General features: G+C 41.0%; 2 protein-coding genes across 10 annotated transcripts in view; one reads left to right on the top strand and one right to left on the bottom strand.

Moving 5' to 3' along the window:
- Window positions 1-7,989, bottom strand: part of COL28A1 (collagen type XXVIII alpha 1 chain) — a 207,356-nt gene extending 199,367 nt beyond the window's left edge. For 4 of the 6 annotated variants that reach the window (XM_037737295.1, XM_037737294.1, XM_037737293.1 and 1 more), the window contains exon 1: window positions 7,681-7,989. In XM_037737295.1, coding sequence (XP_037593223.1) covers window positions 7,681-7,958 — 278 coding nt within the window. In that variant the 5' untranslated portion in view covers window positions 7,959-7,989. Of the gene's footprint in view, window positions 1-5,531; window positions 5,620-7,680 lie in introns of all 6 variants that reach the window. The other 2 variants (XM_017525188.2, XM_017525186.2) reach the window with 2 other exon arrangements.
- MIOS (meiosis regulator for oocyte development) overlaps window positions 7,853-11,992 on the top strand; it is a 41,752-nt gene continuing 37,612 nt past the window's right edge. Inside the window, exons 1-2 of one of the 4 annotated variants that reach the window (XM_017525195.2) lie at window positions 7,907-8,044; window positions 8,983-9,079. The gene's annotated coding sequence lies outside the window, so the exon portion shown is untranslated. The other 3 variants (XM_017525197.2, XM_017525196.2, XM_037737297.1) reach the window with 3 other exon arrangements.

Genomic DNA, 11,992 nt, shown 5'->3' on the forward strand with positions numbered 1-11,992 from the left:
GAGCACTACACACTGGGGTCAGTTGGGGGGAAATAGGGGAGGGACGGTGGGGGGTGGGGAGCTGGGGAGAGATAGCAAGGGGAGAAATGCCAGATGTAGGTGATGGGGAGAAAGGCAGCAAATCACACTGCCACGTGTGTACCTATGCAACAATTTTGCATGTTCTTCACATGTACCCCAAAACCTAAAATGCAATAAAATAAGTAAATGGGGGGAAAAAAAAAGAACAAAGATACAATGTACCAGAATCTCTGGGACACAGATAAGGCAGTGTTAAGAGGAAAATTTATAGCACCAAATCCCCAAATTAAAAAGTTAGAAATATCTCAATTTAACAACCTAACATCTACAACTAAAAGAACTGGAGAACAAAGAGCAAACTGACCCCAAAGCTAACAGAAGACAAGAAATAACCAAAATCAGAGATGAGCTAAATGAGATTAAGACACAAAAAAACCATTCAAAAGATCAGTGAATCCAGGAGATTGTTTTTTTAAAATTAATAAAATATACCACTAGCTAGACTAATAAAAAAGAAAAAGAGAAGATCCAAATAAGCACAATTAGAAACAACGAACAGGACATTACCATTGACTCCACAGAAATACAAATAACCATCAGAGAATATTATGTACACTTCTATGTACATAAGCTAGAAAACCTAAAAGAAATAGATAAATACATGGACACATACACCATCGCAAGACTAGGCCAGGAAGAAGTTGATTCCCTGAATAGACCAATAACAAGCTCTGAAATGGAATTAGTAGCAGACTACCAATTAAAAAAATAAAAATCAAAGCCCAGGACCAGACAGATTCATAGATGAATTCTACTAGAGCTGGTACCATTTCTACTTGAAACCATTCAAAAAAATTGAGGCAGAGGGACTCCTTCCTAACTCATTCCATGAAGCTAGCATCATCCTGATACCAAAACCTGGCAGAGACACAATAAAAAAAGAAAACTTCAGGTCAATATCTTTGATGAACCTTGATGCAAAAATTTTCAACAAAATACTGGCAAACTAAATCCAGAAGAACATCAAAAGCTTATCTACCATGATCAAGCAGGTTTTATCTCTGCAATGCAAGGTTGGTTCAACATATGCAAATCAATAAATGTGATTTGCCTCAAAAATAGAACTAAAGACCAAAAACCACATGATTATCTCAATAGATGCAGAAAAGCTTTCGATAAAATTCAACACCACTTCATGTTAAAAAAAAAAAAAAAAAACCTCTCAATAAACTAGGTATGGAATGAACATACTTCAAAATAATAACAGCCATCTATGACAAACCCAAAGCCAACATCATACTGAATGGGCAAAAGCTGGAAGCATTTCTCTTGAAAATCAGCACAAGACAAGATGCCCTCCATCATCACTCCTATTCAACATGGTATTGGAAGTCTTAGCTAGAGCAATCAGGCAAGAGAAAGAAAGAAAGGGCATCCAAATAGGAAGAGATGTCAAACTAACCCTGTTTGCAGATGACACGATCCTATAGGTAGAAAACCCCATAGTCTTTACCCAAAAGCTCCTTCAGCTTATAAATAACTTCAGCAAAGTCTCAGGATACAGAATTAATGCACAAAAATCAACAGCATTTCTATATACCAACAGCAGTCAAGCCAAGAGCCAAATCACAAACACAATCCCATTTACAATTGCCGGAAAAAAAAAAAAGAGTAAAATACCTAGGAATACAGCTAACCAAGAAGGTGAAAGATCTCTACAAGGAGAACTACAAAACACAGCTCAAAGAAATCAGAGATGACACAAACAAATGAAAAAAATGTTCCATGCTCATGGATAGGAAGAATCAATATTGTTAAAATGACCATACTGCCCAAAGCAATTTAGAGATTCAATGTTATTTCTATCAAACTACCAAAGGCACTCTTCGCAGAACTAGAAAAAACTATTTTAAAATTCATATGGAACCAAAAAAGAGCCTGAATAGCCAAAGCACTCCTAAGCAAAAAGAACAAAGCTGGAGGCATCACACTACATGACTCCAAACCACACTATAGGGCTACAGTAACCAAAACAGAAAGGTACAGGTACAAACACAGACACATTGACCAATGGAACAGAATAGAGAGCCCAGAAATAAGGCTGTACACCTACAACCATATGATCTTTAACAAGGCTGACAAAAATAAGCAAAGGGGAAGGGACTCCCTATGCTATAAATGATGCTGGGATAACTGGCTAGCTATATGCAGAAGATTGAAACTGGATCCCTTCCTTATACCACATACAAAAATTAACTCAAGATGGATCAAAGACTTAAATGTAAAATTCAATACTATAAAAACCCTGGAAGACAACCTAGGCAATACCATTCTGGATGTAGGAACGGACAAAGATTTCATGACAAAGACACCAAAAACAGCTGCAACAAAAGCAAACATTGACAAATGGGATTTAATTAAACTAAAGAGCTTCTGCTCAGCAAAAGAAACTATCAACAGAGTAAACAGACAACCTACAGAAAGGGAGAAAAATTTTGCAAACTATGCAACTGATAAAGGTCTAATATCCAGCATCTACAAGGAACTGAAACAAATTTATGAGCAAAAACAAAATCCTATTAAAAAGTAGGCAAAGGTCATGAACAGACACTTTTCAAAAGAAGACATACATGTGGCCAACAAGCAAATGAAAAAAAAGCTCATCACTGATCATTAGAAAAATGCAAATCAAAACCACAACGAGATACCATCTCATACTAGTTAGAATGGCCATTATTGAAAAGTCAAAAAATAACAGATGCTGGCAAGGTTGCCAAGAAAAAGGAATACTTATACACTGTTAATGAGAGTATAAGTTAGTTCATCAATGGTGGAAAACAGTGTAGCGATTCCTCAAAGACCTGAAAACAGAACTATCATTTGACCCAGCAATCCTATTACTGGATATATATCCAAAGGAATATAAATCATTCTATTATAAAGACACATGCACATGTATGTTTATTGTGGTACTATTCATAATAACAAAGACAAGGAATCAACCTAAGCACGCATCAATGATAGACTGGATAAAGGAAATGTGCTAAATATACACCGTGGAATACTATGCAGCCATAAAAATGAATGAGATCATGTCCTTTGCAGGAACATGGATGGACCTGGAGGTCATTATCCTTAGCAAACTAATGCAGGAACAAAAAACAAAATATTGCATGTTCTCATTTATAAGTGGAAGCTAAAAGATGAGAACACATGGACACATAGAGGGAAACAACAGACATTGGGGCCTACCAGGAGTGGAGGGGAGGAGGAAAAGAATCAGGAAAAATAACTAACAGGAACTAGGCTTAATCCCTGGGTAACTAAATAATCTGTACAACAAACCCCCATAACAGGTTTACATATATAGCAAACCTGCACATGTACCCATGAACTTAAAAGTTTAAAAAAAAAATCTTCTTTGTCCTATTTAAACATAATTCTTGGTACTGAAGTAAATCTGAATTCACAAGATATGCTTTGTCAAATTTTTCCAAACCTTTTTTGTTTTTTTGAGACAGGGTGTCTCTCTGTTGCCTAGGCTGGAGTACAGTATCACAGTCTTGGCTCACTGCAATCTCCGCCTCCCGGGTTCAAGTGAGTTTCCTGCCTCCTGAGTAGCTGGGACTACAAGTGTGTACCGCCATGCCTTGCTAATATTTTGCTTGTATTTTTTAATAGAGATGTGGTTTCACCATGTTGGTCAGGCTAGTCTTGAACTTCTGACCTCAGGTGACCCACCAGCCTCAGCCTCCTAAAGTGCTGGGATTATAAGCATGAGCCACCACACCTAGCCCTGTTTTGTTTACAATTTAAAGATTTAAAAAATATTAGAAATCATATACTTGACAACTATGTAAATTTATTTTGACAATGTTAATCCCAAAATTTATGAAGAAGTGTACTGATTTTAGAAATTTATTTGGGTATATGCTAGAAAACATTTTGAAAGCCACTATTTTAAGATATCCCAGATCTTCTGATATTCAACCTTTGTGAAAAGATTTCCTAAGCCATGGCACATGTTTACAACGCCTTCATTTCAGCTTGATACCTCCTCAGCCTCCATCTAAAAGTGAAACTTGCTCTCAGGTACAGAGTGATTTTGTTCATGTGGAAATAAAAAGAATTGGGATTAGCCAGTCACAGACTCCGCAAAATGTTCCAGTACTGTAGTAACTGAATTGCTGCCAGGAGCAGCTGTAAATAAGGAATAAATTGGCTGTCCTTCAACTACTATCCTTTTTGTTTTAAAACTGTAACAAAAATCCTGTCCTGATAACTACAACATAAATGAAGAAGCTTAAAAAGAACATCCTGGCCAGGTGCGGTGGCTCCTTCCTGTAATCTCAACACTTTGGGAGGCTAAGGCAGGCGGATGACTAGAGGTCAGGAGTTTGAGACCAGCCTGGCCAACAAGGTAAAACACTGTCTCTACTGAAAATACAAAAAGTAGCTGGGCGTGGTGGCACATGCCTATAATCCCAGTTACTTGGGAGGCTAAGGCAGTAGAATTACTTGAACTCGGGAGGCAGAGGTTGCAGTGAGTCGAGACTGCATCACTGCAATCCAGCCTAGGCGACAGAGAGAATCTCCATCTCAAAAAAAAAAAAAAAAAAAAAAAAAAAAAAACAAACAACCCATTAGGGATACAAAAGTTTAAATTTAAAACAAAATACTGAGACTGAAATACAGCAGCTTTAGGATCTACTGTAAAACACATGTTTAGTAAAGGCAACTAGTGTCATCTCAGAGCAGTCTGTCAAGTTCCCTGCTACGGTTTACTGTTTCCAAAAGATACAAAGCACTCACCCAGCCCACTAAATGTTTTTTGGATACCTATGCAACAGGTGCTCAAGAAAATTCAAAGTTCTACACTAAAATATTGCTACCCACAAGGATATTGCTTTAGTGGAGAAGGGGAATCAGTTTCCAAAAAGATTGAGAATAGTGTCACTTATTCCTGTTAGGGGCTTTAGAGGAACTGGTGGCAATATGAAAAAATATATACTTTCACAAAGTTTGAGTGGAAAAGGAAGTTGAAACAAGAACATTAGCTGGAGGGGGATGTAGACTAGAGAAAGATGTTGATTTAGGATTTATTCAACAAATTTTTATTGACCAGGTACTCATCCTGGGGATTAAGCAGAAAATAAAGTAGACAGATCTCCTCTGTTTTAGTTAGGGAATTAGCTAAGCTGCTCTAACAGGGCCAAACAAACAATGATTTTTTAAAGAACAAAGTTTATTTTCTCTTACATAATGGTCCAGAAGTCTGTGATTGATCCAAGGGAGAAGATGCCCCAGCTCCCTGAGATTAGTTTGGGACTTAGGCTAGTGTGAACAGCTTTGCCTTCGTTAATACATGGCTTCCATTTCCAGTCTGTATCTCTTTTTGCCATTTGCCAGACAGCAGGAAGAGGGAAGAGAAAGTGTATATCAAGGAGCTTTCATTTTAAGGGACATGATCCAGTTCTACTCACATCTATAACTTTTTTATGTAGCCTTACCTGGCTGAAAGGGAGGCCAAGGAATGTCACGTCTAAGTGGGTCACCAAATGCCCTGCTCAAATTTGAATGTAGAGTTATTTCTTCTTACTAAAAAGAAAAAACAAAACAAAACAAAAAAAAAACAATGAAAACTGGGGATAAGGAGAAGACACAGTCTAGAAGTAGACAACTATAGGAAAGTAAAGAGATGGCAACATATGTGAAGTTGTGGTAAATATCATGAAGACAGTAACAAAGGAGCTAATTTATAGGTAGTCAGTGACAAGTGAGTAGAGTCCTGAGTGAAGGGAGAGTATGAGTCATGTAGATTTCTGCATTCCAGGCAGAGGGAATAGCTAGTGAAGAAGCTCTGAGGCAAGAGCATACTTGTGATGTTTAAGGGACAGTGAAGTCACAGAGACAAAAGACAAACCAGAAGAAAGTGATGATATGAAACCAAGTGAATGAGATATTTCATGAGAGAGGAACTAGACAAGAAAAACAAAAGTTGCAAGGGTGAAGCTTTGGCCTTTGAAACTGGCAGCATGGAGGTCATATGTGACCTTGACAAGTGGCAGTTTTGGTGGCATGCTGGGCAGGAAGGACTGAATGGAGTGAATTCAAGGGAGACAGGAGGACATGGAATTACAGAAAGCAAATATGGTCCTCTGCTTTGAAGAGAAAATTGGAATGACTTGAGTATGTGTTGAGAGCCAGTAGAAATGGAGAAGCTAAGATACTTGGAAGTGGAGCAATTGATGGTGCAAAGTCTCAGAAGAGGAGAAATATACAGGGTTCCTCCTTTTACTTTTTGTTACCTAAAAGAAGATAAGAATGGGAGAGAATCAAGATGTTGGAGAAGGGAAGGAGGAAGTAGTGGGAGGCTGTGGAAATTCTACGTAACAGGTTTTTCTTTCTGAAGTAGGAGGCAGTGTCAGCTCCTGAGTGCAAACAGAAAAGTTGTCCTCAACTATGTATAATAGGAGTGAATAAGGAAAAGATTTGTATTGATCTGAGGTTTTGTGGGAGTTTGAGGCCAGGGCCAAAACCATTGAAAAGATTGGCAAGATGGCGTTTGAAGTGACAAATACTGCCATGTCTCCCCTCGGTAATGTAGCACTTTCTTCAGCCTACACTCTTCTAATGGCAGGTTTGGAAAGGCAATACTCTTCCCAAACTCATCATCTTACCAAAACCAACTGCCATGAAGATCATCAGGACTAAAGCTCATTATGCTGTTTATAGCCATCACCCCCAAAAGCCCAAGACCACCCACGTTTAAGCATGAACAGACAAGCAAAGACTGTCAGACATCTGAAGACTGCCTCGGGCTCAGACGTGTGACACCTGAGGCAGCACCATTCACTCAGGTTTGGTAACAAAAATCCTGGAATCCTCTTTCACTGTCATTCACTTGGTCAATCACCAAGCTCTATTCATCCCACTTTCTAAATATTCCCCAGGTCACCCACTTCTCTCCATGCCCACTCTCCATGCCACTGGTAACCTGCCTTTCCATCATTCCTCATTCTGATATTCCATCTCTCCAGCTCTCTGCACGAAAACTGATCATACCACTTGCCTGATTAAAAACTTTCGATGACTCTACCACTGCCTTTAGGAAAAAGTCTATCCGAACTCACTAAACTGGTTTCCAAACCCTTTGTGTCAGCATCTTAGTCTCTCCCCGCTTCCTCTGCCCACTTATCCATACCTACTGCCTCCTCACTGCTATGTCTTCTCCTACCTAGCACTTGCTCTTCCTCAGTCCTGAAGGCTCTTTTCTTTCAGCTCTCACTGCACTGTTCTCTGTCCTGGCTAATCCCATACTCATCCTTCTCGTCTCAGCCTAGTGGTCCTTAAGGAAGCTTTGCTGACGCCGGACACTGAGCGAGCGTCCCTCCCGTGTAGCACTGTGTTAGCCGTACCAAGCCATCGCTCTCCTTGCCTGTTTCCACGCGGTACCGTGTCTTTTTACCTCACTCCTGTCTCCTAGGCATTCCGGCATAGTGCTGGGAACATAACAGGTGCTCAAGACAAGTTTGTGGAATAACTAAATGAGTGAATAAATCATTAACCAAATACCTTTCATCTCCTACTACATCGTTCGCAAAAATATGTTTAATAGAAATTAAAATCGACCCAGTGACGTAGAGTGTGTGACCTTACTTGAAAACGACAGAGGTGGTTCTGAGAGGCAGTCCCAGCCAAGGAACCCGGGGATCCGGCCTGCAGACCCATGGGCGGGGCCTGCGGAAGGCGGGGCCTCCTGGCCAGTAACCCCGCCACGAGGCGGGGCGCCTCCCGAACGGGGAAGGGCGGGGCTCGCGGCGGGAAACTCCCCTTCCAAGGCCGAGGCTCGGCTGCGCGTCCCCGCGGCGTGGTAGTGGGGTCTTGGGCCCCAGCCCAGTGGTGCAGGTCACCAGCCGCGCAGCCGCGGCCGCCATCTTGCCCGCGTCCGGGCTCCTGCGGCGGGAGGGGCGGCGTCCTGACCGGAAGCGGCTGTGCGGCGGCGGCGGCGCTGCCACCTCAGGTCAGTGAGTGCGACTCGGGCTGCGCCTCCGCTCTCGGGAGCGCTGCGAGTGCAGCGAAGGGCCCAAGATAGCCTAGTTGAAAGGCCTGGGCGTCTCGGCGGGGAGTGCGTTACGCGCTGTGGGGTCATCGTGCCTGGCGGCCGGCTGGGCCTCACAGGGAGCTACAGGGGGTTGCGGGCGGCCGCGAGGCGCGCGGGGACCTCCTCGGGACGCAGGGGGCTACGCTGCAGCCTTTGCCGCGGCAGGCTTGTAGGGAGCGGTGGCCTAGCCTTTCCGCTGAGGTTCAGTCAGGTGCCTGGAGCGGGAGAGTCGCACTCAGATTCCTGCTTTACCCGGAATTGCAACGTGCCCTGTTCCAGTTGTACCCTATTAAATACTGTACTACTTAAACGGCCTATCTCCCGGTGAGCTCTGTTTTCTTCGGATGAATGAAACCCTCACACATGTTGTGGACTTTGCTGAATTGCTTAGCAAATGACTGCTTTTGCAGGTCTTTTGTATATTTTAAGGGTAATTTGGATATGTGCAGTGCATCTCCTTGAAGATGCTGATGGTGGAAATTTCTCTTTAGCCGCCCTCGTTGTAATTTGCCACGGTAAGAAAAGTAAAAGACAACATCAAAAAGTATGTGATTGGATACTTTGTACACTTAGTAGTATTGTAGTGTGTTGGACTTCACCGTCCAGTAGCCTTATGGATTGAGAGGTTCTGTAAGTGTAAAATACACATTCGATTTCTCAGACACGGTGCCAAAAAATATATATATAAACCCTCACTGATAATTTTTATGTTGATTACATATTGAAAGAATAATGGTCTTGATATGTTGGCTAAATAAAATGTATTTTTAAACTTAATTCCACCCATTTTTACTTTTTAAATGTGGCTACTAGGAATTTTTAAATCATATGGCTCACAGTATACTTCTTTTGGACAGTGCTGTTCCAGATATTCTGGTGAATGAACACAGAATCAGCAATGCTTTCCTTTGCTGAGAAACCACTGATGGGAAGTGAGACTTGTTAAACTTGAAGGTGAGGATATAAATATAAGCTGTAATTATTGCATACCGCACTCCTTCAACGCCTAATTTTGTAATGTCTCCAGCATTTGGAAAAAACATTAACTTTCAGGGCTCATTAAGGGAATGGTAGTGATACTAACATCTGTGTGATATGAAGAGCTCATTTCAGTTGATTGTCACAACTTTGTGAGATGGAAATGGGATAGATTTTATCTCCGTTTCATGGTTTTGGAGTAATTGCAAGATTTGTTAGAATCTGAGCTAGGGAGTGTCTGTAGGATTTCTGACTCTAGATTGTTTTGTTAACACCAAATTCTTAGTGATGTATGTTCACAAGCAAGGAACTGTTTATACTGTGTGTTAGATGGTGAAAAAAATACATCTCTTAAAAGTGTAGACATAGATGCAGCTCTCTATACAGGGCTAGTCTTCTGATGTGCAACCCGTGCAGTAGCACAGAGCCCAGCATTTAGAATGGCTAGAACTTACTTTAATGGCCAGTCTGCTATCAGTGTCCTGACATTTTAAAAAATTTTTCGGCTGGGCATGGTGGCTCGTGCCTGTAATCCCACCACTTTGGGAGACTGAGACAGGCCGATCACCTGAAGTCAGGAGTTCAAGACCAGCCTGCTCAACATGGTGAAACTCTGTCTCTACTAAAAATACAAAAAATTAGCCGGGTGTGGTGGTGGTGGGCTTTTGTAGTCCCAGCTACTCAGGAGGCTGAGGCAGGAGAATCGCTTGAACCCAGGAGGCAGAGGTTGCAGTGAGCCGAGATTGCACCACTGCACTCTAGCCTGAGCGACAAGAGCCAAACTCCGTCTCAAATAATAATAATAATTTTTAAATAAGGGCCCTGCATTTTTATTTTGCACCTCATCTTGCATATTGTGTAGCTGATCCTTTCTCTTTGCAGTAATGTAGGATGGAAGTTGACAGACCTTGGACAAGCATCAAAACATCTGGTCTTCACTTTACTCCTACATGAAATGAGAAGAATTTGCTAGTCTTTTTCTCTCAAGTTCTGTGATTCTGTATAAATTACTGTCATCAGATTTTGTGAATGGCAGTATAAATATTTTAGGTGCATAACATCAAGAAATGCTGATGATTCTCCATTGAGAGTCATGTAAATTAAAGTTTTAAAAATTACGCTAAAACTTTGTAAGATGGATTTTTCTATGTGCCATCAAGATTGCTCACCATAGACCATTGGTATAAAGAATAGGATTGTGGAACGAAAGCGTAGATAAAAAATTTGTTTATTTAAACATTGATTTTTCATTGAGATGGGAAAATGGGCCAGATCTCATGATGTCTTCAATTAAGAGGTTTCCTTTGTTTGTGAGGGTGCAAGTGTGAACCCTTACTTGGCAGTATCTGTTCCTTTTCTTTGCTGTCATAGCTGCTTCCTATTACATGAGGTCCCTCTCTTCCTCCTCATACTTAAATGTTTAAACTCTCTTTAAGGTTTCACTTAATTTTATCACTACAGAGCTAGTTTTCTTTAGACCAGACACTTCATCTCTTCATGTTCACTGCTGTGTTCCCAGCTTTATAACAATGCCTAGAACATAAAAGGTGCCCAATCAATAGTTACAGAATAAATGACAGACAGTATGTTAGAGTAATCCTCTGTTAGGATGGCTTACTTTGGGGCTCTTGCCCATCATTAGAACCAGTTAGGATAGAAGACACTATAATCTTGGCTGGAGCCAACCTCTGCTAGGAAGAGTAGAAGTGGAAGCACAAGGAAATAGGTAAAACTTGGAGATAGCAATTGTGAGAAGTGTCAGAGGGACCATTCAGCACATACATTTATTTAACAAATATTTATTAACTTCCTACTAAGTACCTAGCACTGTGCTGGGGACTAGAGGTACAATGGAACACAAAAAAATACTTCACCTGCTCTCATGGAGTGTATAATGCAGTAGAAGAGACACGATTCAGGGGAAAGAATACCACTTAATGACAGTGTGTGTCTGACTAACCTGACCTGGACTAAGGAGGAAATAGAGAGTGGTTGATGTCAAGGATCAGCAGGTGTTAACTGCCTTCCCTACCCAGAAGGCAGAGAAGTATGCTCTAACAAGAGGAAGCATCATTTGCAGAGGTATGGTGATGGGGGAGGAGGGTATACTCTAGGAAGTGAAAAGGACTATATAAAAGGATAGCAAGAATATCTGCTACTCCACACACGAGGCGTGTGCAGTAGGCAGAGACCAAAAGCATGTAGGGTTTTATAGGTTAGATTGAAGATTTTTAACGCTATACTAAGAGCAGCTGGAGACCATTAGAGGATTTTAAGCAAGGAAGGATAGCCTGGTCAAGTTTTTATTGTAAAAGAATTATTACTCTTATAGCCTATAAAGCAGAATTTCTGAAGGATGGGGGAAAGATGACTAAAAGAAAAGCTGAGCCAGCACCACATACCAGATATGTTGTATACCTTGATTTCCTGAAATCGGTTTTCAGAGGCTTGAGACTATGCTCCGTGTCATAGCACTTAGAAGCCTGAGTGAGGAGACAAGATGGTAAATAATTGGGTTGATCTGGGATTGGGGAAAGGCAAACCCAAAGTGGCAAGGAAGTCAAGACATTGAGGGTGCTAGTAAGAATATAATTGAAATGATTGATCCTGGGCTTGAGAAATACCAAAGAAGGAAATAAAACCAGTATAAAAATTTTTAAATTAGTAGTCCCCAACCTTTTTGGCACTAGGGACTGGTTTCATGGAAGACAATTTTCTCACTGACAGGGGATGTGGGCATGGTTTCAGAATGATTCAAGCGCATTACATTTATGGTGGACTTTATTTCTATTATTTACATTGTACTATATAATGAAATAATTATACAACTCACCATAATATAGAATCAGTGGGAGCCCTGAGCTTGTTTTCCTGCAACTAGATGGTCCC

This window comes from Cebus imitator, unplaced genomic scaffold, assembly GCF_001604975.1.
Source record: "Cebus imitator isolate Cc_AM_T3 unplaced genomic scaffold, Cebus_imitator-1.0 Scaffold37, whole genome shotgun sequence".
Taxonomy (NCBI): Eukaryota; Metazoa; Chordata; class Mammalia; order Primates; family Cebidae; genus Cebus; species Cebus imitator.